We start from the raw sequence: 27,706 nt of genomic DNA, 5'->3' as shown, positions 1-27,706 counted from the left end.
TCTAGAGGTGACAAATGATCTAAGCGGAGAGGTTAGTGGTTGCTTGGGGCCGCTAACAGATTAATGGCGGCTATAAAGGGGCAACCCTGGGGGGTCCTGTGGGGTGGAACGTTCTATATCTTGACTGAGTCGGTGTCAGTCCCTCATTATGATTTTGACTGTGGTAACGTCTTGAGAACTGGATAAAGGGTGTATGAGATGTCTCTTTCTCTCAGAACTGCGTGTGTATCTCAAAATAAATTCTTAATTTAAAACCATTTTTAAAGAAGGATTCAATCACAGGTTTTTCTGTTTTACAGATGCCCTGAAAGTTGGAGTGATTACTGAGCCTAAGATTCTTCCAGCTCTGAAATTCAGCTGCTGACATGTTGTTTCGAAAACTTACATCTGCTAAAATCTGTTCCAAGTAGGTGCTTCAGCGTTTGGAGCGGCCGCGGCCTGAGGACCGGTCTGAAGCTGGCCTCTGCAGGGGGCCCTGGCACCCTCCCCAGACGTGCAGTGGCTGTGGCATCGGAGGGGAGGCCGCCCAGGCTCCTGCCGCCACCAGCTGCCTCCCTGTCAGCTTTACGGGCAGACCCGCTAAGGTTGTGTGGATCACACAGTTCCTGCCTCAGGAGAAGAGTCCAGAAAAGGGAACCATTTCCTCAGGTAAGAGCATGACTCAGATAGAGGTCGGCATGGTGCTGGAACTTATTTGCAGAGGAGGGCAGTGCTTCTCTGTGGTTAATTCTGGAGCACGAATGTCCAAGAAACGGGCAGGAATTGGTTTTAGCCCAATACGAAGAAGTCGGGTTTGTTTGTTTTTTTTTCCTTTAAAAACTGGGCACTTTCCAAGACAAAATGAAAGAAAAATAAGATTTTTCCTTCAGGAAATAAAAATAGTCTTGGTGTGATTGAAATGCGTGGTGTTAGAGATCAGCTTCCTGAGACCCGGCCCTTCCTGGGGTCAGCGAGGAGGCACCCGCCGCAGGGCACCACGTCTCTCAAAGCCACCAGTTCCGCCGAGGACCTCGCCCTCCACCACCCAGGAAACGTTGAAGGAAAACCAGAGGGACGAGGAAGAGCTCAGGCCGCTGCGGGGTGCTCTTCTTGGTGGCCGAGACCGCCTGTGTGACAGGGAAGCCGTGCCCGCAGGAAGCGCCTCAAGACTCCTCTCCTTTAAGGCGCACGGTTGAGACTGTAGAACAGGGAACGTGTCAGCGCTCCTGCAGGACTCCATGCTGGGCAGACCCTCATCCTCTGGGCGATGGGAGTCCTGGGCCGGCAGCACCGACGCGCCCTCACGCGCCCCTCTACTCTCAGGCCGAAGCCAGCGCCGGTTCCTCGCCTTGTGGTTTCAAACGCAGAACGAGCCGCCACCGGTCTCTGAGCCAGTTTCTGCACGCGGCCCTTCACGGTGGGTGTCTGGGCCAGGCCACACACGAGACCCTCTCGCAGCGGTGGGGGAGCCTGTGCCATGGCCACCACAAGGCGTGGCCCGCTGTCTGCGGGGGAAGCGAGAAAGGGGCAAGGCTCAGAGCCCTCGGGCCGACCGACACCGTCACGTTACGCCCCGTGACTCTGGTAGAACAGCCTGTGAGAAAGGAAAGAGCTTATGGTGCAGGAAGTAGGTGAGCGAGCTAGTGGGTGACACCTTGAGACATGCAGGGCTGAATCGAAATCCAAGGATGAGGGGCCGGTCGGAGGAGGTCCCAGAGGGCGGTGACGGCCGTTTGCAGAGGACGGAGCCAGGCCAGCACAGCAGCTCTGGAGGTCGGGAGGAAGCAGAATATCTGTGAGCCGTTCGGAGGAAAAGGCAAATCCAAGTAGCCCGTATTTAGTCAAAAGGAAGGAAATCATGCCCAAAAAAGTAAAAAGCAAAGGGAAGAAACCAAAAGGAAGAAGAGGGAGTTAATTAAGAGAAAAGCTTAATTAATTAACTAATTAATTAAATCAGAAAGTATAAAATTGGTAAGACGGGGCGCCCGGCTGGCCCGAGCGTGCGACGCTGCATCTCGGGGTCGTGAGTTGGAGCCATGTGTTGGGTGTAGAGATTACTTAAAAATAAAGTAAAAAAAAAAAAAAAAAAAAAAGTCAGTGTCTCAATTAAAACAATAAAATCAGTAAGACCAAACACCAGTTCTTGAAAAACAAACGATGAAATAAACTCCTGACGAGATAGAGGGAAACCAGTGAAGTGAGACAACACTCAGGCTTAATGAGAAGCGCAGATGTTCTGCGTCCACACTGGCACCACGGTCGTAAATGGGAAAACCTCAAGAAATCGATGCCTTATGCAAACACACCTGAGAAGAAACAGAAAATTGGAGCAGGTGGTGAGCAGCAGGGACGCAGCGGGCTGCAAAGTTCCCGCCACACGGGCACCGGGCTGGCAGCTTCCTGCCACGCACGGGTGTGTGCTCCCAGCCTGCGTGAGCCCCCGGCCCCAGCTGGGCCTCGAGACAGCGCAGCCCCTGCCTTGTTCCAGCTGTGACCGCCAGAGACCCTCACACAGGGCCACTGGGCCAGGCTGCCTCAAGTGCCTGACCCCTGGCGACCAGGGCAGGATGTTTTTTCTGTTCTGAGCCACTGAGTTTGGGGCGGTCTGTTTGCCAGCAGCAGATAACCGGTGATGAGGGCTTAAAGCCGTCCAGCAGAGCGAGGGCCGTGGGGAGAGGACCTGGTGTCCAGTGGGAAATGGCCACCGCCCCTGCGGCCTGTCGGGGGGCTCATGGAGGAGTGAACGGTGGCCCCGTCTCCTTTCTGCAGCTAAGATTCCTTTATAGTTTATTTTAACTTTTAAGATACCATTTGTGGTTTTCTTTTCTTTGTGAATATAAAGTGGAGTGTGTTCATGGTAGAATATTTAGCAAGTACAAAAAAGTTAAAATAGAAAATACAGTAAAACCTTGGATTGTAACTTGTTCTGCGAGTGTTCCACAAGATGAGCAAACATCTCTAATAAATTTTAACTTGATAAACGAGCCATGTCTTGCAATACAGGTAGTACAGAACGCCGAACGTCACGTGATCACAACTGAGCCAATGGTTCTTCTTTCTCTCTCTCTCTCTCTCTCTCTCTCTCTCTCTCTCTCTCTCTCTGTGGGATTGTGGGTGATCGTCTTCCATGCTTGGATGTTTGGTCTCAGGCTGTGGTGTTTGGCAGATATCTGTGATTTTTCAGAATGTTACAAGGTGCCCACAACTGGCACTGGTGTATTTTTGTCACTTCAAAGCACCAATGGACAGTCCTTTGCTTTTCCAGACAAGAGTAAGCTTAGGAATGCTTTGCTTCATTCTAGGTCAGGCTGCCTGCAGATAGAGACCCTTTCCTCTGCTGCCTTATTGCCGGTTCCATTAAATACAGTCTATGACAAGAGTTTGTTAATACTGTGCTGTAATCAGCATCTGTGTGAACGTTTGCAATGGCCCCCATGCAGAGAAAGGTTGAAAAGAAAGGCAGGAAGAAGGAGATGATCACGGTGGAAGTCAAGAAGGAAATCGTCGAGAAGTACGAACGAGGGATGCGAGTGGCCGAAATTGCAAGATTTTATAAGAAGTCTACGTCGACCATTTGCACAATATTAAAGAAGAAAGAAGAAATAAGGGGGCTAGATGCAGCGAAAGGAGTCACGAGAATATCAAAGCAACGGCCACGTGTTCTGGAAGATGTAGAGAAGTTGCTTCTGGTTTGGATAAATGAGAAACGGCTGGCAGGTGACACCGTGACCGAGAACTTTATCTGCGAGAAGGCAAAGGCCTTGTACACCGACCTCGTAAGTAAACTGCCAGGTACGTCAACAGAAAACGAAGAAGGCTTCAAAGCAAGCAGGGGATGGTTTGATAACTTTAAGAGGAGAAGCGGCATCCGTAGTGTTGTGAGGCACAGAGAGGCTGCGAGTTCGGACGCTAAGGCAGCGGAGGTGTTCGCTGCCGAGTTCCAGAAGCTCATGGCTTCCGAGTGTTACCTGCCAGAGCAGGTTTTTAACTGCGATGAGACGGGGCTGTTTTGGAAAGAGATGCCAGAGCGGACGCACATTATGGAAGAAGAGAGTGCAGTGCCTGGTCACAGGCCCGTGAAAGACCGTCTCACCCTCTTGTTTTGCGCCAACGCGAGTGGGGATTTCAAAGTCAAGCCCCTGCTCGTGTACCATTCCGAGAACCCACGAGCCTTCAGGAAATGCAGGGTGCAGAAGAGCCAGTTAAACGTCATGTGGAGGTCCAACAGCAAGGCTTGGGTCACTCGTATCTTGTTCGTCGAGTGGGTCAACGAGGCCTTCGGTCCTGCAGTGAAGAAATACCTTCTGGAGAAGAATCTGCCGCTCAGAGCCTTGCTGGTGATGGACGATGCCCCTGCTCATCCTCCAGGCTTTGAGGACGACCTGCTGGAGGAATTCGAGTTCATTAAGGTCAAGTTCCTTCCTCCCAACACCACTCCAGTCCTCCAGCCCATGGATCAGCAGGTCATTTCCAACTTTAAACAGCTTTACACCAAAGCGCTATTTCAGCAATGCTTTGAGGTGACCAAAGGAACAGACCTTACCCTCCGAGAGTTTTGGCAAAATCATTTCCACATCGTGAACTGCCTCCAGATCATCGATAAAGCCTGGGACGGGGTCACCAAGAGAACCCTCAATTCTGCTTGGAGAAAACTGTGGCCCGGTTGTGTTCTTGCACCTGACTTAGAGGGGCTTGCTCATGAACAGCAGCCGCCAGTTGTCGGTGAAACGGTGTCCTTGGGGAAGACCAGGGGACTGGAGGTGAATGAGGACGACAGTCAGGAGCCGGTGGAGGAGCGTGGCCGGGAGCCGACCACTGACGAACTGATGGGTCTGCATCGCGAGCAGCAGCAAGAGGTTATGGGGGAGATCTCGTCTGCAGGGGAGAAAAAGGCCAAGGAGTCCCTCACTTCAAGTGAGATTAGGGAGATGTGTGAAAGGTGGGAAACAGTGCAGAAGTTTGTAGAAAAGCACCACCCGAATAAGGCTGTAGCAGTGCGAGCGATGAATCTGTTTAACGACAATGCGATGTCCCATTTCCGTGAAATCCTCAAACGGAGGCAAAAGCAAGTGTCATTGGATAGGTTCCGTGTTAAAGTTGCACGAAAAGAAAGAGATCCCACGGAGCCAATAGACAGCAGTGATTCCGTTAGAGATGATGAAAGTCGTCCTACCCAATAACCCTCCTCTCTCTTGTCTCCCTCACACCAGCCACGAAGGTTTTCAAAGGTCAGTGCAGGTTAATTTGTTGATTTTCCTTTATATTTTGTATTTTCTTTATTTTGTATTATACTTCATATGAACACTTTTGAGTGGTGGAATGAATCATCTGCGTTTCCATTATTTCTTATGGGGAAATTCACTTTGATATACAAGTGCTTTGGATCACAAGCATGTTTCCGGAATGAATGATGCTCGCAAACCAAGGCGTTCCTGTACAGAGAACTGGCAGGCGGCCCCCCCGCTGCCAGGGCCCACATGTCCTTCGTGTCCGTGCCGTGTCCCGGGCTGACACCACCGGCTGTCCTGTGGCACACGCCGTAACATCGATGCTCTCGGTTAGGTTCAACGCTAGGCCACATTGTGAGGACTTTGTTTCCCGTGACATTAGATGTTTTTGTAAAATGTCTTTTTTCAGTAGCCATTCATCATTCATAGGACTTCTGCCCCGTTGTTGGATATTAGGAGGCCCTCACGAGAGCAGGTGTGGAGCCGGAAAGCCCAGCTGAACTCCGGGGCCAGTGATTTCTGCCTCCTGCCCCCGGGCCGTGCCGCAGCCTGCGCCCCATGGGAAAGGGTCCCCGAAGAGCCTCCTCTCGTGAGGGCCCCCAGCCGGGACTCTGGAGGAGCCGGTTCCTCCCTGAGCTGCACATGCAGGCCTAGACCCCGCTCGGTCTTGACAATGTGCACATGGTCGTGAGTGTGCGGAAGGGCACCGCTCCGGCCCAGAATCAGCACCCGCCACGGCGGCGGCCAGAGAGGCACACGCCAGCAGTTGTACCTGGACCCCTCGTGGTATCTCGGAAAAGTTACCTTCTTGTATTTCAAATTGGCAGTCTTAATTTTTAAAGAAAGGAACGGCCTGAAGTTAAACCAGTAAGTTAAAAGTCGCTCCCACGGATACGGACAGAATAAAAAAGACACCAACAAACGTTGGCAAGGATGTGCGGAAATTGGGCCCCTCGTGCGCCGTGGAGGGAAGCAGTCCGGCCGCCTCTCAGCCAGCGAATCAGCTCCGCTCAGCCCGGCAACTCTACTCTCAGAGAAATGACGGCACACCTCCACGTACGGCATCCGCGCACAAACGTCCACGGCAGCCACAAGGTGGAAACAACCCAGATGTCCGTCCACAGAGGAGTGTGGTCCGGCTGTGCCATGGAATATTGTTCAGCCGTGAAAAGGAGTAAGTGCCAGCAGTGCTACAAGGTGAATGAGCCTTGAAAGCAGCGTGCTGGGTTGCAGGACCCAGAGGCAAAGGCCGCGTATCATATGACCCCTTTTCTTTGAGTGTCTAAAACAGGCAAATCCCAGGAGACAGAAAGTGGATTTGTGGTTGCCACCGAGAGGGCCGATGGGGAGCGACTGCTAATGGGTGGTCTTTCTGGGGTGATGGAAACGTACTGCCATTAGGTAGCGGCGATGTTTTCTCCTACCTAAATGTACCAAAACACCGAGTTGTGCACTTTAAAGGGGTAGATTTCATAGTATGTGTGTCATATAAATAAAACTTTTTAAAAATCACTGAGCTGTGTGCCCGGACATTTGATTCAGTTTGAAAACGAATTGAAATGGCTTTCAAATTAGCATTCTCCTTTAACAAAACAGACCTGAGTGGCCCCAGTTTTCAGGGTCCAGGCTGGACGCCCAAATGTGTCTGGGGTGGCGACCCCAGCTCCACTGGCATTTGGAATTTGGGGACGGCAGGGTGAATCCCGATGCTCTTGTGCAGAGTGGTGCCTTTGGGCCCGGTGCCCATCTCTGTGGAGGCGGCCAGGCACCTCCAGGTCCCCTGTTGTCTGGCCGGCTGCTTACCCAATGAAGACCCAGCAGAAATGTGTGAATCACACATGTGCTTTTAAATTTTCTGGTCCAGGGAGCCTGGCTGGCTCCGTTGGTAGAGCATGAGTTTCTTGATCTCAGGGTTGTGAGTTCAAGCCCCACGTTGGCATAGAGCTTCTGTTAAAAAACATAAAAAAAAGTGGGGGGTGGAGTTAATTTTTCTGAATGTTTATTTTTGAGAGAGAGAGTGCAGGTGCAGGAGAGGCAGAGAAGGGGGGGGGACGGAGGCTCTGAAGTGGGCTCTGCGCTGACGTGGGACTTGAACCCATGAACCGTGAGGTCATGACCTGAGCTGAAGGCAGACGCTTAGCCGACTGAGCCACCCACGTGCCCCAGGAGAGGAAATTAATTTTCATTTCCTAAGTCCAGTGTTCCCTGAATATCACCGTTCCCACCTGTAATCGGTATAAGAGATCAGTATAGAGACATTTGATGCCTTACGCCAGGTACATTTTGCACTGAAAAGTAGGGCGTAGCTGACCTGCTGGATGGTGGTGGGGGGGGGTGGGGGGCGGGGCAGGGCTGGGAGGAGACAGGGACTCCAGGCCTCAGGGGCCTCCCCCATGAGGCCTACGGCTTCGGGGGCTCCAGGGCTGGTGCCAGCTGATGACCCTCTGACGGCCCCTCGGCATTCCTGCCGCATGTCTTATGGGTAACACGGGCGGGGCTGCCACCCATAGGGCCTGGGAAGGCTGGGTGCCGCGTGGGGGGCTGGGCACCGTGTAGGGGGCGCCAGGAGGAGTCCAGGGCTCTGGCACCCCCGGCAGTGAGGCTGCCTCGGGCAGTGGAGCCTGGGAGCTGGCAGCTCCGTGGTCACCCCCTCCTCGGCCTCGGCCACCCCTGTGATAAAGGGCACAGGACTCACCTGGAGAGGGGGCCACACAGCGGCGCCCCCTGTTTGCAGAAAGCATTATAGGAAAGTGGTGAAGGGACCATGACTTGGCGTTCACACGAGAGTGCTTTGGTGACATTTAAAGTCACTTCAGTGACCACAGTGTGGAGAGAATCGTGCTCTGTGGCCGCAGGAAGCCCCCTGGCCTTGTTCTCCTGGGACGGAGGGACAGACAGGCAGAAGGCTCAAGCCAGTAGCCAGCCGCATTGGACTCTCAGCCAGCCACGTAGCTCCTTCCGGGTTCTTTTAACTTCTGGCCTTTTCCTTTACTTCCCACCTTTCTGGGAGGCTTGGAGGGCAGCTTTAGGTCAGGACACACCGTGAAGTGTCTGCTCCATGCTGTCCTGTCCTGGCCAGGAGCCTGGCCCTCTGGGCTTCCAGCCAGGTCTCAGGCTTTGCTGCCGTGCTCCTCCCACGCATGTGGCCTCTACGCAGAGAGACCACCAGCTGGAAGAATGTGCCTCCCGGCCCGTCTCAGAGCAAGCCAGGGCCCCGCGCTGCTCTCCCTCCTGTAGAGGTGACGAGACAGCCAGGTCACAGCCAGGGCTGTGCGTGTGTCAGCCACACTCGCTCTGTGGTTCCCATGCCCTCACTTGCCCCAGGCTGCCCACTTCACCGTGCGGCTGGGCCGGGACCCCAGCCTGAACTGTGCAGGGTGCCAGCGGGCTCTGCCTGGAGGAGACAACACTGCTGGGAGGGTGGCTGGGGCGTGGCCTTGGGTCCTGCTTGGTCGGTGCGCCCTGGAGCATCGGGAACCTGTAGCAAACACTGGACATGGCTTGTGTCGACCCCGATAATTAGACAGCCAGTTGTTTTGCCAGCAAAATGGGCTTACACGGGAATGGCAGAGGCTTTGCGATTCGGGACGAGCAAGCCATGACGAAGCCACAGGCAAGTCTGGAGAACAAAGGAGAGGAAGGTTACTTTACAGAGAAAAAGGAGACAGTTGTGAGGCACTGCATGGAAGGGAAACCCCTTGGAGGAAGGGAGGGCTCAGGGTGCCGGCAGCTTCTCCTTGGCCGAGTCCTTCCTGCTGAGGGGTGAATGAGGCCCCAGCTAAAGTAGTGTGCACGCACGCACAGGTGCCTCTCTTGCTGCTGGGTGTGCGGCTGGCGCAGAACGCTAGGGCTGAGGGCTCCCCCTGCTGGCTGCCTGGCTCCACGTAAAAGGATGGTTCCTTTATTCTGCTTCACATCTGCTGGGGCCTGGCGGGCCTGTGCGGCTGTCAGGTAGGCTCTCCTGGGCCAGCTGTCAAGAGGAGGCCACCTGGCCCGCGCCCTCCTGCTGCCGGGTTTGCCGCTGGGCCAGGGGCTTCCCACTCAGGTGTGGAGCAGGGGCCAGGGAGCAGGGCCTCTGGAGTGAGTGGGTTCTTTGAGGCAGATGTTTTGTTGTGCTGCAGGGTACCCAGCAAGAACCTGGCTCAGGTTAGCCGCCTTTCAGAAAAATACATGGTGCTTAAATGAGTTGCACATTTTGACCGTTCATTTTAAAAAGAAGTTCTCAAACTGCCAGGAGCCGCTCACCCCAGTGGGCTCCTGGAAGGCCATCCGTGGGAAGGCCTGCTGGTTGTGGTGTGGGTTGCAAACCCAGAACCACATTCCCAGCTAAAGATGATTTGGACTCCAGATTTTTTAATTTTCACTTTAAAATGAGGTCAATTAAAAAAGTCTGTCGTGGGGTGAACTTGAACTTGGTCTCTGCCAGCTGTTTTCATTCTCAGAAGCACATGGGTTTCAGTGTGCTGCTGTACTTTGTCCAGGGCTCGGGAACAGAACAAAGGTTGTGTAATGAGAGCTGAGCGGAGTTTCTGTGGCCTCGGTCCTTTCTCCAGGAGGAGGGGGTAGGTCCGTCTACCTGTCCTGGGACTGGCCTGTGAACGGAGCCCACTGCCCGCCTCTGGGTGGCCAGACGCCGGGTGCTATGCTACTTAGAGAAAAGGGGAAGAGAGCCTGTGGCAAATCTTGGAGTCGTAGGGGTTTCTCCACTAGAAAAAGGCCCCTCCCTCAAAAGGGCCATTTGGTCATCTGCCTCCTTCCTGGGCTGACCGGCGAAGCGGGTGGCTGCAGTGCAAAGGAGGTCGTCGGGGTCATGGCAGTCTGTGCTGTATGCGGCGTGGAAAGAGCCTGACCACGAGGCATGGATGGACCACACTTGGTCTGCAGGACAGGCTTCCTCCTCTGGTGACCTGACTTGAAGGGGTCAGAGGAACCTTTGCCCTGCACCGATGCTAGTCTTTATTATAATTCTGATTGGACTGGGGCTCCACCTTTTTTAAATTTATTTGAGAGGTGGAGGGGGGGATGAGTTGGGGAGGGGCGGAGAGGTAGAGAGAGAGAATCCCAAGCAGGCTCCACGTTGAGCACAGAGCCCAGTGTGGGGCTGGATCCCACGTCCCTGGGGTCATGACCTGAGCTGAAATCAAGAGTGGGATGCTGAACTGACTCAGACACCCAGGAGCCCCAGCTCTACCTTTTTAAAGAGGAGCCCCTCAGACCACACAAGGGTGGGGATAGCCAAAGAGAGGGGGTGGCCTGGGGGCCTGGCTGTGCCTGAAGGAGGGCTTTAGACAGGACGCGTGGCAAGCCCTCGGCCTCCCTCTGAGACCCTTCTAGCAGCTGTCAGAGTGGCCTGCAGTTCAGAGGGCAGCGCAGGGCACCTGCCTGCAGTCGACCCAGGGACAGAGGCCAGGGGGAGGAGCCACCATTTGGGGTTTATTTAAACCACCCACATGGCTCTCGGTCATGCAGGTGGTGGGTGCTTGGCCCTGTGTTTTTGGACGGTGGACAGAAGGGTGCTGAGCCAGAACTCTGTACCCTGGGGGGAACTCCCGCCCCCCACATCATGCTCTTTGCTCCTCCCCACCCCCATCCTCGTGTCCAGGGAATGCAGGCACAGGACGTGGCCCCAGGGGCTCACACTGCCCTTGGGGGGTTGCTGCTTGCTTGGGTGGGGCGTGGTGTGGAAGGACCCTGCCTAAGAGGCCCTTCTGCACACGTGCTACACATGCCATGAGGTGTCGAGGGCTCTAGAAACAACGGTGTTGACGCCATGGAGAAGCCAGGCCGGGGCCTTGGCCTTGCTGAGGCCTGGAGGCTGCTCCAAATTAGTCCAGGGAGGAACCAGGGTTGAAGGACTGACCAGGGGAAGAAATGGGCGGGGCTCCTGGTGCCTCCTCAGGGAGGGGCCCACAGGACCTGGACGGTCTCCAGCTTCCCCTCGTGGGGGCCGTCTGCTAGGCCCGAGAGTTCCCCTCCCTCTTGAGGCCACAGGGGCCCGAGAGGTCTCCTTGGCACAGCCCACGAAGGCACTTGTGGCACCGGACTGCCCCCTCAGCACCCAGCTTTGTGGGGATTCCCAGGAAAGGGACAGCAGTAAACAGACAGGTGGATCGGCGGGAGACTGTGACCCGGCAGGTGTCACGGGGGAAAGACCGTGAGGGACGAAGGTGGCACGTTGGCTACATATGAGACGAGCAGACAAACGAGGAGAGCCCCCAGCTCCTGCTGCTCCTTCCAGCAGAGAGCCTGGCCACGGGCCTGGAGGAGCACCTGTGCGTGTGCCCCATGGGGCCCGGCCAGTGTGCAGGGGTGCAGGTACAGGGGTGGCCGAGACCCCCAAAGAGGGTGTGCTGTGGGAACGAGTCTCTGTCCCCCTGATTTGCTTGCTGTGGTGCAGGAGGAAGGAGGCCTCCAGGCAGCAGGTCTGGCGGGGCGGGTTGGGTCTGGGGGCGGGGTCAGGGGCAAGGCCAGGTGTGGGAAGGGGGGGTTGGGGTGCAGGGCTGGGGGAGGGCTGAGGGCCAGGGTCAGGCAGGTGTGTGAGGTGGGTCAAGGTGGTCTGGGGTGTGGGCGGGGTCTGGCACGGGGTGGGCCACGGTCAAGGTGGGGCAGGTGCAAGGGTAGCCGCCGTCTGGGAGATGCTTTGGTCTTGCAGGCTGGAGCGGAGCCCTCAGGATCTTCTGGTTTGGCACATTTGGCGTTTATTGTGGACTTGAGCCACCTTAACGTGATTTCGGAACAAGATCCAGGAGGAAACCCACAATAGAGAGAAATTATGATTGTGCTACGTTAAAGTGAGAGCTGTCCCTAAAGCGTCTTCCTGCTGTGAGTCCTTCTGTTTCTTGAGTTAGGTAGGAGACAGGATGGTTTATTGTGAGGAGAAGGAGGGGCCCTGGGGCGTGGGAGCCTGTGCCTGGAGCGTGCTGTACCCAGCGTGTGCAGTGCGCGTGGCAGGGGTGGCGAGTCGGGGGCGCAGTAACTCGGCACAACCCCGACCTGCAGGAAGGCGCCTGTCCCTCCTTGTCACCGCATGAGGGCCCATCCTGCACCCAGCACCAGGAGGGGAGGAGGGCTGCCGCACGCGGCGGGAGCGCTGACCCTGACCACGTGTCTCGGCAGGGAGGCTGGCACCCGGAGCGTCGGGGCAACGGCCAGGAGGTGAACAGCACACGACTGTAGCTTTTAATAGCTTTCCTTTGCATTAATTTTTCAAAATTTGCAAGCTTATTTCATTTTCCAAATACTCTACTAATATGCATAATTGCCTTTATAAATAGTAAAAAGCCAGTTAAAAACAAATAAAAGTGAACGGTGGTGCAGGGAAAGAGCTGGAAGAAAACCCAGGTTTAGTCCCAGATGACCCCCTTTTTCTCACACGCAAATGAACGGCAATCCCTCTGGCTCTGGTGGAAAGTCAGACCGGATGTGGTCCCTTAGTGTCCGAGGGTGCTCTGACCGGTTCGGAACCAAACGTGGGGAAGCATCAGGGGTGTCTAGCCCCCGTTGTGGTTGAATTGTGTCCCCCTAAAAATTCATATGCTGAAGCGCTAAACCCCAGCACCTCAGAATGTGATCGTATTTGGAGGCAGCATCTTGACAGAGCTCATTAAGATGAAATGAAGTCATTAGGGTGGGCCCTCATCCACTCTGAGTGGTGTCCTTGTGGGAAGAGATCAGGACACAGACATGCACAGAAGGAAGACACAGGGGGAAGACGACCGCGTTCACACCCGGGAGAGAGGCCTCGACACCTTGATATCTGGCTTCCCTTTTCCAGAACTGAGAGAGATTAGATTTCTGTGGTTTAAGCCATACGTTTGTGGTGCTTTGCTTTGGCCACCCTAGGAAAGGCATCCCCCCACCCCCGGAGGCCAGTCTGTGGGTGGGGTGGGGTTGTAAGCTCGCCGTGAGGACCACCCCTCCTGTAGTCCCGTCTCTCCCTTTCTTTCCTGGTGAGAAGCCCAGGCCGGGCATCCATTCATCTGAGCTGTGGTAGGAGATGTGCACACCTCTGGGGCAGGTGTTCCAAGAAGAGAACCGTGCAGGCCGACATCATTTGTGGGCTTGGGTGCGACAACACTTAGGAGAGTAGTGAGACATACGGCAGCACCGTGAACAGAGCGTGAGCTCTGCAGGAGCTGGGTTTATAGCAGAGGCGCCTGCCTGCCGGCCGAGAGCCACAGAGACTGGGTGGTGGCTGCCTACCCCAGCCTCTTTTGAGGCCCATTAAAATGATGGTAAAGGGGGCGCCTGGGTGGCTCAGGCGGTTAGGCGTCCGACTTCGGCTCAGGTCACGATCTCGCGGTCCGTGAGTTCGAGCCCCGCGTCGGGCTCTGGACTGACGGCCCGGAGCCTGGAGCCTGCTTCCGATTCTGTGTCTCCCTCTCTCTCTGCCCCTCCCCCGTTCATGCTCTGTCTCTCTCTGTCTCAAAAATAAATAAACATTAAAAAAAAAAATGATGGTAAAGGCATTTAAAAAGGACAGTTTTGCCTTTTTACTAAAGGCAAAAGTGCTTAACGGAAAAGACAAGGGGAGGAGATGGAAAGCAGGGTGACTAACAGCCTGAGAAAGCTGGAGCCTGAGGCAGAGGGGTGACCCCGTCCTGGCCCGAGCCCAGGGAGGCTCCAGACTGGAACCAGGGTCTTGGGGGTGTTTTCAAGTGGAGGGGTCAGACCCTGACCTCGGAGACCTGGGCGGTGGCAGCCGAGTGCCCGTCTGCAGGTGAGGAGGGAGCATTCCCTCCTGACAGACCGGCTAAGGCGAGAGACCTCTGGGCCCTGGTCTCCCAGGTCCCCAGTGTACCCGCACCAAGGACTGGCTTCTGCTCAGCCCCCAGGCGGCTGTTCAGTGCCTCACTCTTGAATATGAGCAGTGGTCTCCAGACGCTTGAGAAAAGCTTCTGAGAGGAAAGACAGTCACTGTGTAAGCAGGAAAAAGGGCGTCGATACAGAAGAATGTGTATGAAAACAAAGACTGAGTCATGAGGTCCTCTGGGGTAAGAAGAGAAAGAGTTCTTGATTAATGAAATTTTGATAGCGGAAATGAATAATGCAACGAGCATTTTAAAAAATAAAGTTCAGGAAACCTTCCCCAAAGGCACAGAAGAGGAGAGATAAGAAAAATAGAGGTTCTTCCAGGAAGCTCAGTATCTAAGAGCACTTCCGGGACAGGACGGAGGACAGGGAGGCCAGGACATTGTCAAGGAAAATAAAAGACATGTCCCAGAACTGAGGGACATAAGCATACCCGATGGACTCCACCCCATCCATCCTGCTGAGACCCTGGATGCTTGAAGGGAGGGTGCCTCGGGAGGAGGGGACAAGCGTCCTGCATGCAGTGGGGAGTCAGGTGGCTGCAGACCTCTTGGCACCAGCACTGGGAGTTAGAAGGCAGTGGAGGGCCATCGCCATCACCTGCCGCCCACACACAGCCAGACTTCCAGCCAGGAGCAAGGGCCCAGGGAAAACTCTTGCAGACAACCAAAGCCTTGTTAAATGTGCTTCTTTGCGATTGTTCTCAGGAAGATGCTGGAGAATGTGCTCCTCAAAACCAGAGGAAAACTGGGGAAGGTGAGGACTTGGAAGTCCAGAAACACAGGAGGCACCGGGAGAGGAAGAGAATGGGAGTCTCAGGGTGGAAGCTATGGCACAGGGCTGGAGATTGGCTGTCCAGACTGAGACAGAGGACAGAGGCTTGAGAAGGGATGTCTTTAAGAACAAGTGATAGACTTCCAGGATTGTTTAAACATGTGGAGAGAGGTGTTGGAATTCTGTCAGAGTCCCATTAATGATGGCAATGTAGAGCATCCAGCAGTGCAGTTTGTTCTTTGATCTATTCCCTTTCCCCATTCTTTACATAAGATGATTTCTAGTGATCTGTCTTCAAATCCCCCAATTCACCTACCATCTCCAATCCACTGTCAGGCCCAATCAGTGAATTTTTCATTTCAGCTATTATACTTTTTATCGGAGAATTGCCATTTAGTTCCTTTATATAGTTTCGAGTAATTTCCATTTTCCTTTGTCTGTTTACTCATTATGACCATGTTTTCCTTTAACTTTTTGGACATGTTTTCCATTCATTCTTTGCATACACTTACGACAGTTGTGTTAGTCTTTGATAAACCCATCATCTGAGCCACGTGGAGTTGGTTTCTATTTTTTGGGTTTGTTTCGTTATTGTTGTTTTTTGTAATGTTTTCTCCTTGATTATGAGCCATATTTTCCTGTTTCTGGGTAGATCTTGTGATTCTCATATCATGTACCGAACGTTGTGAATGGTGCATCGCAGCAACTCTGGATTCTGTTATCTTCCTCTGAAGAACGTTGACCTTTGTTCTAGTAGGCAGTTAATTTCTAGCTGATTACCTTGAACAGGCGAGCATGGCTTGGCATTTCGTGAGGATGGGTCTTTGTGTTGGTGGGACTCAACCTGCAAAGTGCTCCATTGTGGATTTTACCGGGGCTTGGTTCTGGATTTTGGCAGGGCAGGTCAGGAGTGGGGCTCACTCTAGGCATAGCACCAAGGCCTGGTCTTTCTGGAGTCTTGGCTAGATGCTGCAGTGTTGTCTGGGCTGGAGTCTAATGTGTCTAGCACTGTTTGACTGCTAGTGTCTCTGTTTCGGTCTCAGCCCCAAGGCAACTGTTTCTGGGAGCCGTGGGGATCCTGCGTCGCTCGTACACACTCCCGGCTGCTTCAACCGCCCCTCTTGCCGGTGCGCTGCCCCGCAGGTGGCCTGCCACCTCCTCCACTTGGTGGAATGCTGTGCTCCCTGGGTTCCAGATCAGTGGTCCTGGCTGGGGGATTGCCCTCGGTGGGAGGCGGTCATCCCGGGGCCCTCCTCGGGCATTGTCCTGCTGTCGGGAAGCACGGTTGTGTGTGGCCTGTTGCCCAGAATCAGCTGCCTCGACTGTGTTGTCCAGTTGATGTTTGCAGTGAGAGGGCTGCGTCAGTGCCAGCCCTCCCACGTGACCAGAGCAGAAGTCTGGAGCAAACCCTGCAAGAAAGGAGAAAAAACCGTAGTCCCCATGTGGCTCAGCTGGGGATAGTATTTACAGAGTTGTACTCATGTCTTCTATAAATGGTGAGCCAAAGGAAGACTCTCTCAGAACCGTTTCAGGAGGTTGTGGGGTATGCAGGCGGTGCCGGGGGACGATAGTGAATTCTTCCCTTGAGGTTGGTCCATCACAGGTAAGACTGAAACTGAAGGAATAACCACATCAACGTATTCTTTAGAAAGATAAACGAAAGTATCCAAGGGCATAGCTAGCAGAGCTCCTCTGGGTAGGAAGTTTGGAGTAGGGAGCACAGTGGGTCTCCCCTCCCGTGCCCGTGTGAGGATTTGGGGTTTACGCGGTCGGCCATGCAGGCGTTACCGTGGTGCAAGGAAACGACCGTGAATGGAGACGAAGTCTTTATACGGCCTCCTGGGCACAGAGGAGAGGAGGGAGAACAGGCTAATCTCCAGAAACGTGGCGAAGTGCGTCGTGGACGTAACGGCTTGTTGCCGGGCGGCGTCGGTTAGCGGTGCGTGTGCCTGTGTGGGCTGGCTCCCGGCTCCTCGTGGCGAGCCCGTCCCCGAGGCCAGCTGGCGGGTGGAGCCGAGGGCGCCCGGGCCCCTGCACCTGGACCACAGAGGCGGGCCCTTGGCGTGCGGTGTACTTGTCTCTCTCCGCCGATGCCTCACTCCTCAAGCTGCCCGCTTTCTTCCCCAGCGCCGCCTTGAGGATGGACCCGGCAGACCCTCCTGGTGACCCCGCCGCCGGCGACCCCGCCGCTGGAGACACAGACCACCCTGGCAACTCCACTGGCGGCGAGCGCCATTGCACAGGTGAGTCTGCGCGCCCACGGCCCTGAGTGCGGCTGGCTGCACGTGGCAGGGCCAGGCGTGGGTGCGCGTGCGGGGTGCGCGTGCAGCGGGTGTGGCGGGGGAGGTCTGTCCGGGTATGGGGTACGTGTGTGCACCAGGTAGGCACCCTGGGGGAAGGCATCCCGTGCTGTGGCCTTGTGCGAGGCCGCCCCGGGAGCGGGTGCGAGCGTGCAGGCGACACAGCACGGCAGCGCCGCCGTCCTGTCTCGAGGGCCGCAGGTAGGCGCCTCTCTTTGCGCCGGGGAGGGCGCCACCGGCTCTCGAGGATAAGCCGCGTGGCCTGGTTGTCCCAGGGCGGGCTGCCTGCTGGCCACCTGCTTGCGGGCTGCCAGGAGGACTGCGGGACCGGACAGACACTCAGGCGTGTGTGGGGGCACTTGGGAAGGACAGCTGTCTCTCTGAGTCCCGGCTCGACACGCACAGTCTCTGGGCTCCACACATGGTCGTTTGATCCATCTTGCCAAGAAGGAGCGGGAAGGGAACCGGGATGTGTCTGAAAAGCAGGGGCCCGGACCGGGCTCCAAGCACAGGAGCCCCAAACCCCGTGGGGTATTCCTGCCCTGCGCCCAGGGGCGGAAGAGGACAGTGCAGGGCATTGGCCCCGGGTCCTGACCGGAGATGAGGGGCCTATTTGGGCACGGAAGCTCCTCCGTGGGGAAGGGAGGCATCTTCAGCTTGGTGGCCCTGGATGTGGTCAGCAAAGGTGGCCCTGGATGTGGACTGTTTTCTCATTTCCACCCTGAGAGTCCGGCTTGCCTCTTTTGTTCGGAGCAGCCATGGTCTCCAGATGTTCCCCACAGCAGCCTCCAAACTGGGCCATCAGTTTGGGGGTCACCTCTGCCCATTGAGCCAACCAGAGACAGGAGCGAGGACCCAGGTCCTGGTGGGATAGGGACCCAGGGTCTGGGGGGAGACAGAGACCTGGGGCCTGGGGGACCTGGGGCCTGGGGCAGGGACTCTGGGTCTGGGACAGGGTATCTTCCAGCCCCTCCTTCTCTCAGGGCCTCACCCAGGGTGGTGTGTCAGGCCCTCCTGTGTCTGCCCATCCCCTTGGGGTGCATGTAGGGTGGGGCCTGTACTGACGTGACACCCGGCATCACACCTGGGCCTTAGTCTGAGGATATGCAGAGCAGTGCCTGCCATCCAGGGTCTTGCAGGCCTCACCCTTGGTCTACTGGAGCTAGCAAAGGGACAGGCCACCCTGAGAACAGACAGCCCCCCTGGATCAGACACAGCCCCCCTCCCCGGATCAGACATAGCCCCGCCCCCGGATCAGACACAGCCCCCCCCAGATCAGACATAACCCCCCCCCCGGATCAGACAGCCTCCCCCCAGATCAGACACAGCACCCCCTAGGTCAGACACAGCACCCCCTGGATCAGACACAACCCCCCCCAGATCAGACACAGCCCCACCCCCGGATCAGACACAGCACCCCCTAGGTCAGACACAGCACCCCCTGGATCAGACACAGCACCCCCCCCACCGGATTAGATACAGCCTCCCCCAGATCAGACCCAGCCCCCCCTGGATCAGACACAGCCTCCCCCCGGATCAGACACAGCACCCCCTAGGTCAGACACAGCACCCCCCTGGATCAGACACAGCCCCCCCCATCAGACACATCCTCCCCCCGGATCAGACACAGCCCCACCCCCGGATCAGACACAGCCCCTCCTGGATCAGACACAGCCTCCCACCCCGATCAGATACAGCCCCTCCCAGATCAGACACAGCCCCCCCCCCCCCCCCCATTCAGACGAAATCAAAATGACCTTTCTCTGAGAGCCCAGTGCCAGCATTCCTGGCCTGTGGGATCTGTGAGTGTAAGAAATGACTGGTTTAGGGTAAATTTCTACGCAGCCATAAAAAAGGGAACGCCCCTCAAGGACAGGGTTTGCCTTCCTAGCTGTCTTTTCTTCTTAGATGTGCTTTTTAAAAAATTGATTTTCCGCAGTTGTTGTTTTTTTTTTAATGTTATTTATATTGAGAGAGAGAAAGAGAGAGCAGGGAAAGGGCAGAGAGAAAATCCCAAGCAGGCTCCGCACTGTCAGCGCAGAGCCCGACGTGGAGCTCGGACGCAGGAACCCTGAGGTCATGACCTGAGCTGAAACCAAGAGTCAGAAGTTTAACTCAGGAGCCACCCAGGCGCCCAGTCCCACATTGTTTTTACAAGTAGCTGTGCCGTCATTTTAAATCCCTGTTGTTAGTAGAATCTTTTCTTCCAGCAGATTCTCTAATGTGCCCTCGAAGTCTGGTAGTTTCTGTGTGTGGATCACATGCTCACCCGAGTGGACCCATAAGCTGTGTGGTCTTGTCGCAGACAGCGAGAGCCTGCGTCTGTGTGGACGCCCTGGCTCGTCCTGACTTCCACGGCTGTTCGCCGGCCTCGCGCTTAGGGGCCCTGTGCTGAGGACAGGCGAGGTCTGTCTTGGGGGCCCACGGCTTGTCGGAGGAGGCAAGATAACAAGGCCTTCTCGCCCCACTTCCCAGATGGGGACGGCCCCCACCGGAGAGCTCACCCTGCCCATGGGGTTTGGGTGCCGTTGGGGGCCTCCGAGGGGCTGCCGGGCAGGAGGTGTGGATTTGGGAGCTTTGAGGAACGCCCTTTCTCTTGGCCTGGCGCCTGCCCTCGCGGTGCCCGCTCGGGAGGGGCTGGGCCCACCATCACATCCCAGACGAGCGTGGAACCTGGGACCAGGGACCGAGAGGGGCAGACAGGTGCACTGGAGAGAGTGGCAGTCCCCAGCTTTGCAGAGGAACCGTGAGCCCCCGTCCTGGGAGGTGGGATGTCGCCCGCCGCCAGCACTCACGTGGACATTGCCGCAGAGGGGGCCGGCACCTGCACCAGGTGGTGTGGTGGGCAGTGAGGGGACGGGCTGGCCTCCCAGAGACAGGCCTTTGTGAGGTGCTTCTAGGTCTGCAGATGAGACGGGGCCTGATGCTGTGGCCCTTTCTCAGGGCCGACAGGGTCAGGACAGCCGTCCTGGGGGCGGGGGTGCACACCGTGATGACCCGATGGCTTCCAGGCCACCTGAAGAGAGGGCAGGTGTGGTCGGGGTGGCCTGGGCTTGGCGTGGTGGGCACTGGAGCTCTGCAGACCCTGACCCGAGCGCAGCTGTGTATCCAGGTCCCTGACTTCCGAGGAGGACCGAGTGTCCGAGGAGAGGTGGCTTCACGGAGACCGCAGCCCAGCTCAGTCACGCCCAGCTGTGGTTTCTGAACTTCATCTCCTCGACTCCAGCGATAAAAAGCACCCACTTTATTTATTTTATTCCTTAACACCAGCTTCGTGATAGAAAATAGTAGGGGTCTTCCTGGCAGTTGGCATGGCAGCTGAACACGTTTTCTGGAATGCGTCTGTTTCTTAAAGCGAAGGCCACTGAGGTAGCTTAGACTCAGTGGCATTTTAGATGAAGCGGCATCTGTCTGTCCTGTCTGTCCCTGTCCCTGCATCCCTCTTCCTCCTGTCGGCCACCTCACGAGTGGAGGTAGCCGGCAGCTCTTGGTGTCCAGTGGGCACCGGGGAAGCGGGATGGGAGGGGGCAGGGCAGAAGGTGGGCCATCCCCGTGCCTCTGCCCGAGTCCCTGGCTGCCTTGTGGCCCCCAGGCACGTGTGTGGGAGGGCTGTGGCCAGGACAGCCAGTGAGGCCCATGTGCCTGGCGGGGAGAAGCAGCCCAGGGTGCAGGGGTGAAGGTCTGGCTCTGGGGATTGAGTGTCTTTTCAGTGTCTTCCCTGCATACAGGCCCCCACCTGCCCCCACCTGCATGGTCCTGGGATGGGGTCAGGGGCCAGGTATAGGCCGGAGGCCATCTGTCTCGGGTCCCGGATCCAGGCCTGGGGTGGGGAGGCGGAGGTCATGGCAGGCTGTGGGCAGAGGCCCCTCTGCACCAGGCCCCACGTGCCCTCCCAGGCCCCAGCCTCCTGCCTAAATCCCTAGGCCAGGGCAGTGGGGACACAGGCCCCTCCCTGGGTTCTGCAGAGTGACACAGAGCTTGCTTATCTAACCCTTTAGACAGACACCTCCCAAGTCCTCCCTTTCTGTGTCTTTGGATGGGCATCAGCCTGGGAGCCCCCCCTCAGCCTAGGGGACCTCCCTGACCCCCTGCCTGCATCTTGCCCATAACTCCGCGCCCACCCAGGCCATGCCCTTGCCATGCCTCACCCCACCCAGACCGGCCTCAGGTCCCCTCCAGAGGTCTCCCTGAGGCCACTCTGAGCTGGTGGCCGTGCACGCCTGGCCCTGGCACCGAGGTCACTGTGGAGCACCCATCAAGGCCCAGACCACAGCCGTGAGCATGGTCAAATGTGCTCCCTTCCTGGGAGGGACCGATGGTAGCCTCTCAGCCCATGTGCAGGGTCTAACTGTGTGGGCCGAGTCGGGGGGCATGTCCAGGGCATAGCTCCCAGTGGGGCCCAGGTCTTAGGTGCTGGGAAAGCAGCTTGGAGCAGGGCTGTGCCCTTAGACAGCCCCCGGTGAGGGCAGGACCAGGCCAGACAGGAGAGCCGTCTTCCAGTTCCTGCAGGGTCCTTCTGATCAGTGGGAATCTTTTATGTGATTGACTTCTTTGGGAGACCTCTCCAGCCCAAGGTCTTCAAGATGTTCTCCCAGAGGCCCGATTTATCTTTCACGTTCAGATCTACAACTGGGGGATGGATTTTCTGTAGGTGTGAGGCCAGGAGATGCTCCAGGGTCCTCTGAATAGGGTTACCCAGTTCCTGAGGCCACTGTGGTCACACATCGGGTCCTGTGTGTGCCCAGCTCTGACTTGAGGTCTTTACACTGGTCCACACCTGCCCTCTCCGGGCCAGTGCCGCTCGCCTTAGCTAGGGTGCTGCTTGGGGCTGGGTGGGGTCAGAGTCCTGTCTCGCTGTGATTTGGGTGGATGGTTAAGACAGGTGGACACACACACACACACACACACACACACACACACACACCCAGCCCGCTGTTTGGGCTGGAGCAGAATGGTTCACTGTGGGACAGGTGACAACTTCACACTGTCTATTGTGTGGGATGGCCCTTCTTCAATAGGCCTTTTAATTTTACTCTCAATGCTTTATGGCTTTTTTGCATGAATTTCGTTTGTTAGAGTTATCCAAAGAAATCTGAATTTTTTTGTGCCATTGTCACTGTTTCTTTTTTTTTTTTTAAACGTTTGTTTATTATTGAGAGAGAGACACAGAGTGTGAGCAGGGGAGGGGTAGGGAGAGGGGGAGACACAGAATCCGAAGCAGGCTCCAGACTGAGCTGTCAGCACAGAGCCCGACGCAGGGCTCGAACCCACAAACCCCGAGATCATGACCTGAGCCGAAGTCTGACTTAACCGAGCTTAACTGACTGAGCCACCCAGGCGCACCTTTATTTGAAATTTCTTTTCTTTTTTTTTTTTTTTAATGTTTATTTATTTTTGAGAGAGACAGAGACAGAATGTGAGTGGGTTGGGGCAGAGAGAGAGGGAGGCACAGAATCGGAAGCAGGGTCCAGGCTCCGAGCTGTCAGCACAGAGCCCCACGTGGGGCTCAAACTCACAAACCCCGAGATCATGACCCGAGCCGAAGTCGGTCTCCCAACTGACTGAGCCCCCCAGGCGCCCCCACTGTTTCTGATGCCCGTCTCCACTTGCGGGCTTACAGTGGACTTTACTGTCGGCCTGGTGGTGAGCGTCCGTGCAGAAACGTGTCCACTGAGGAACCTCTTCAGATTCTTCAGGGCTCTCCACAAAATTATGTTTTCAGTGAGCAGTAGTGTCTTTTCTTGTTGTTGTTTTGTTTTAACTTTTAAAGACTTTATTTTTTCTAGAGCAGTTTCAGGGTTACAGCAAAATCCGGGAGGTTACAGAGATTTCCCATATCCCTGCCCCACACAGCCTCTCGCGTCCCGGCCAGTGTGGTGCCCTCATGAACCCTACTGACACGCCGCCATCGCCCAGAGCCCCCGTGGGCACTCGGGCCCTCCTGGCGGCGGTGCTCTGTGGGCTGGGACACGTGCGTGGTGATGCGCGTCCACTGTGACGGCCTCCCGCGGCGTCGCGTCACTGCCTGCATGGCCATGCCTCTTCCCGAATGTCGCGGGGCTGGGATCCTGCCGCGTGTGGCCTGTTCACACGGCCTCCTCCGCTCAGGAGTGTGCGTTTGAGGGCCCTCCGTGTCCTCTCTCGCTTGACCGCTCATTTCTTCTAGCGCTGAGTCGCATTCCGCTTGTGGACAGACCAGAGTTTGTCAGAGTAGTGTTGACTTTATTGTTTCCTTTCCAAATTCTGTGCCGTCAACTGTTCCTTCGTGTCGTGCTGAGCCGGCAGGGGCCTGCAGGCCGTGCTGAATGGGCAGTGGGTGCCCTCCTGTTGGCCCTGTCGCTGGGGGCCTGCTTTCAGCTTTCAGCATTAAGTTCTATGTTTGCTGAGGGGTTTTGTTTATAAACATCTTTTTTTTCTGGGTCATGAAGTTGCCTGTGGTCTAGTTGCAGAGTTGTTTCCTAAATCGTGAATAGAATTTACTCTTACGAAATGCTTGTTTTACGAAATGTTTCCCCGTATCCCATTAACGAGCCACAGTGGTGGACCCTCCATGGGTCGATCAGCCTTGCTTTCTGGAGTGCGCCCAACGTATCCCTCCTCCCGTGCTGTGCACTGAGTCTGACCACTGTTGCCTTGTCTGGTCCCTGCGTCTGTGTGCTCAGGTGGGCAGCCCTCCAGGGCTGGGCTCAGGTGTCCCCGCCTTTCCTTCCACGTCTGGTCTTCTGCAGGAGCCCAGTGGGTTGCTCTTGTCTCTTTGATTCTTGAGTAGATTTGTGGGTGAGCCACCCGTGCTCTTGAGCCCCCTGATTTGACCTATGGAATCTGTTAGTGACACCACCCCCTCCCCCCCACCTCTGAGCCACATGGCCTTGATGGTTCTTGAGGAAAGAACGAGGCGCCCCCTCTGGGCCCTGTGCTCTGCAAGGTTCTGGCGGGGCTGGGGAGGCCAGGGTCAGTGGCAACCGGGTGTCGGCAGCAGAGCTTTTGCACAGAGAAAATGGGTTTCCATGGCCTCGTGTGGCGAGGCCGTGGGGAGCCAGGAAGGGCTGAGCAGGGTGGCCCTGCCCTGAGGCCCAGGGCAGGTAGCCGCAGAGGTGGGGCGGGCCTTCCAGAGGCAGCCAGGGGGCGCTGGTGGCTGTGGGTGACTCAGAGACCGCTTTCTTTCCCAAAGCGGAGAGCAGGCGGCAGCCACCTTCCCAGACCTTGACCTTAAACCTGGTCTGAGGGCACAGTCCCTTTTCCAGCATGAGGGTAACCCCAACTTCCCCGGGGCCTAGGGTCCCAGTGGGATCCCTGCCCCGGCCAGCAGTCCTGCGGTGGGGCTGGAGACTTGGGCAAGCAAGAGAGGGCCAGGGCTGTGGGTGGGGAGGCTTTGGGGAGCAGCCAGGGGAGGCAGAGGCCGGGACCACTTTAGGGGCTCAGCAGGGGCTGGAGGCCACACTTGGTGGGCAGTGGACAGGCGTGGGCTGTGACATGGCATGGAGGAGTGGGGGCGCGGTGGCCCACCAGGCATGCCCTGATGGTTAGTGCTGTGGGCTTGGCCCTGGGGTCCGATGCCCCTTCCCTGCCCACACGGTGTGGTCAGTCTGAGACCTGCAGCCCACCATTGCTGAAACATGAGGCCTGGGCTGCCCCAAGCTGTGGGCAGAAGCCCATCCCAGTGAGCACTGCAGGATGGCCAGGCTGGCGTCACAGGGAAGGGCAGCGGGGAGCTCTGGCCGGAGTCCACGGGCACTGGCTGGCATCTGCGGGGAGCCCCCAGGCATTGATCAAAGGTGGGGGGGTGTTGGTGGACTCTGCATAGCCCTTGTCTCGTCCCCCCAGGCCAGGACCCACTCCTGTTCCGGCAGGCCCTGCAGACACTGTGGTCCACGCGAGAGCTGCAGCAGGTGAGTGAGCATGGGGGTTGCGGGCCCTCCACTGGCCTCAGTGGGCCGCCCTGTCCGGATGTTCTGGCAGACACGTGGGGGCTGGGGCTTGGGGTGACACCCACGAGACACTGGTAGACACAGACCCCTGAGGCTCAGAGCAGGAGGGAAGGGCCTGCGGCCGCCATTCGGCTTCCGCACAGCACAGGGGACCCAGTGGGCCATGACCACCTGTGTGCCGGGTGGGGCCCGGGTACTCACTGGTTCACACTGGCCTCGCCCATGGCCTCCTCTCTCAGGGACAGCCTGTCGTCCAGCAGGAGGCGGTGGGCTTGACAAGGAGGCTGCTTGGTGGTGGCCTGTGCCTGGAGGGTAGCTTTGTCTCCGGAGTGGGACTGCCTGACCCTCGGGCCCCGTGCCCTGTACTTGGCTCCCCTGGGGCAGCAAAAGAGTGAAGTCGCCCTAGTTCCCAGGGAGGACACAGAAGTCACTGCTGTGAAGGCTGGGGGGATGAGGCTCGAGTCTAGTGTTGGCCTTGCTTCCTGCCGCCCAAGGAGGGCCAGGCCCACAGGGGCAGGTGTCCAGAGCAGGCGTGCTGCAGGAAGGGGCTACAGGCTCGTGCGGGAGCCGTGTCTGTGAGCTGTCCAGGGTTAGGGTGCTCCCCGGGCCCGCAGCTTGCTTGGTGATGCCGGGAGGACCTGTCCCTGGCTAATGGGTCAGCCAGACTCCTGGGGCCACCACATATGTCTGTGTCGGGGACAGACCTGGGCTCCTCCACCCCTGAGCCAGGTGCTTAGGCTTCGAGCGGCCAGTTCAAGCTGGACGAATCCGAAGTTTTCTGCAAGTCAAAAGCTCTCTTCAATTTTGTAACGGTGGCTTCAGGATCAAGACTGAAGCAACATGACCGTGCTGTCTGGTGAACAGATTCTCTAACTCAAGTCGCCCCCGCGTGTCTGGGACGCGTCTCCCCTGGTCACTGTGGCGTTTGTGAGTTTTTGTCTCTGTTCCTGGTGAACTACCCTCATACAAGGTGTTCCTTCGTTCCTGTCCCTGGAGCGACTGGTGGAAGACAGGAATTACTTGTTCCTCCAGAGTCTGGGAGAGGGAAGAGTGCACAGTCCTCCCCGGGGGGTCTTGGCGGGGGGGGGGGGGGGGGGCGGGGGGGGAGGCGGGGGACCCAGGCCTGTTCAGAGTTTTGCTTCTGGTTTATTTCCCCAGGAAGCTTCCGTTTCTTCTGTTGTCATCATGGCTGCTGGCCAGGCTTTCCGAGGGGGGCAGTGCGAGCCCCCAGCTCGAGCTGTAGCGCTTTCCCCGGGGCTCCGCTTTTGGCGTCTTCGCTGTGGCCAGCGTGTGGGCGTGGCCGGTGCCGCTGGGCACCACCGCTTGTCGACGCCGTCCTTGCTCTCCAGTCCTTCTTTCCCAGGCGCTCGCCCACAGCGGTGCGTTTCCCTCCAAGTTCCCTTGGTCACGAGTTTTGAGGTGGAGAAACCCGTTGTCCCTCTTCCCTGTTTTCTGATTTTCATTATGTTGTCTCATTCGGCCAGCAGGTTACTTATTTCCAAGCAAACACAGGTGTGTGTTTTACCTTTTGTTACTCGTTTCTGTCTGTGAAGGGTCACGTCCGTGAATTTTCATTTTTGGTGCCAGCGAGGCCTGCTGTGCATGTGCCAGGGAACTGCGTCGGCTCCCAAAGCCCCTGGCTGGAGGGACACGTGCTGTCCCCTGGCTGACCACAGGGAAGTTTCAGGGTCCCCGACAGAACAGCACAGGGAAACTGGGGGTTGGGCTTGGAGAACCGTGTGAGGGTTTGTGGCACAAAGAGGAAAGGGGCAGGCTGGTGTGGACTGACTGGGGCCTGGGGCGGGGGACGGACAGTGGGGTTGGGATGCCCTCAGAGCCCCCTGAGTTGGTACGGCAGGAGAGATGGCCAGCACAGGAGGGGTGAGCAAACTGGAAGGACGGTACTCCTTGGAGCAGGGCCCCCAGGCAGCAGGCACCTGGGAGCTTGTGAGAAATTCAAGTTCTCGGGCAGCCCTGCCTGTTTGAACAGGTCCGTAGGGGCTCTGGCGCCGCTCCAGCCCCAGGACCATGTGGGCACAGAAGCTGGTGACGACAGGGCACAGGCCCCTGCTGGGTGGCAGCGGTCAGGGGGCAGGAGGGAAGGAGACCTGGGACCCAGGCCGAGGAGGGACCAGCACAGGAGCAGGGCCTTGGGGCCTACGCTTAGATCCTCTAGGACGAGGGGCGGCAGATGGCCCATGGGTGCTGGACCTAGTACCTGAGGGGCACCCTGGAGGCCACAGGGGCCGGAGGGGCGGGAAGGGCTCTCAGACCCCAGCCTGGGGGGTGTCCTCCTGTCCCTGTTCTCAGACCTTTCACTGTCGTGTTGTGGCCGTCACTCACGGTGACTGTTCCCTGTGTGCTTTGTGGGGTTTCACGTGGGCTCATCTTACTGAAGCTTCTTCCCCTGGTGGCGAAGGCCCAAGTATGTCTGCAAAGTAGTTAAAGAGCGATGGTGTTTTCTCCTGCCAGCTCCTGCCGGGTGTCACCAATGCGGGTCCTTGTGACGTGGAGGCCCATGTGTTGGAGGGGCTTCCTGGGACTCCTGGAGTCCAGGCAGCCCACCGAACTGGGATTGGCCCACCCTTTCCCTGTGGCACCCCGTGGAGGGTGCTGACCGCACAGCCCTGGGCCCTCAGAGGCCTCCTTTCCCACAGACGCCTCTCCTTTCCTGGGCGTCTGCAGA

General features: G+C 57.0%; 2 protein-coding genes across 2 annotated transcripts in view; both read left to right on the top strand.

The window, feature by feature from the left end:
* EXD3 (exonuclease 3'-5' domain containing 3) overlaps window positions 1-27,706 on the top strand; it is a 79,496-nt gene that overhangs the window by 1,931 nt on the left and 49,859 nt on the right. Inside the window, 3 exon segments of the mRNA XM_042912155.1 lie at window positions 300-648; window positions 16,920-17,035; window positions 24,917-24,981. Of these exon segments, the coding sequence (XP_042768089.1) occupies window positions 16,933-17,035; window positions 24,917-24,981 (168 nt within the window). The 5' untranslated portion in view covers window positions 300-648; window positions 16,920-16,932.
* On the top strand, window positions 3,453-12,383 carry LOC122204626 (tigger transposable element-derived protein 1-like). Its single transcript, XM_042912139.1, has 3 exons — window positions 3,453-4,893; window positions 11,446-11,522; window positions 12,324-12,383. The coding sequence occupies exons 1-3, from the start codon at window positions 3,453-3,455 to the stop codon at window positions 12,381-12,383; spliced, it is 1,578 nt and encodes a 525-aa protein (XP_042768073.1).

The sequence above is a fragment of the Panthera leo genome, chromosome D4 (assembly GCF_018350215.1).
Source record: "Panthera leo isolate Ple1 chromosome D4, P.leo_Ple1_pat1.1, whole genome shotgun sequence".
NCBI lineage: Eukaryota > Metazoa > Chordata > Mammalia > Carnivora > Felidae > Panthera > Panthera leo.
The sequence above is the reverse complement of the archived record's forward strand: the minus strand, read 5'-3'. Positions and strand labels throughout refer to the sequence as shown.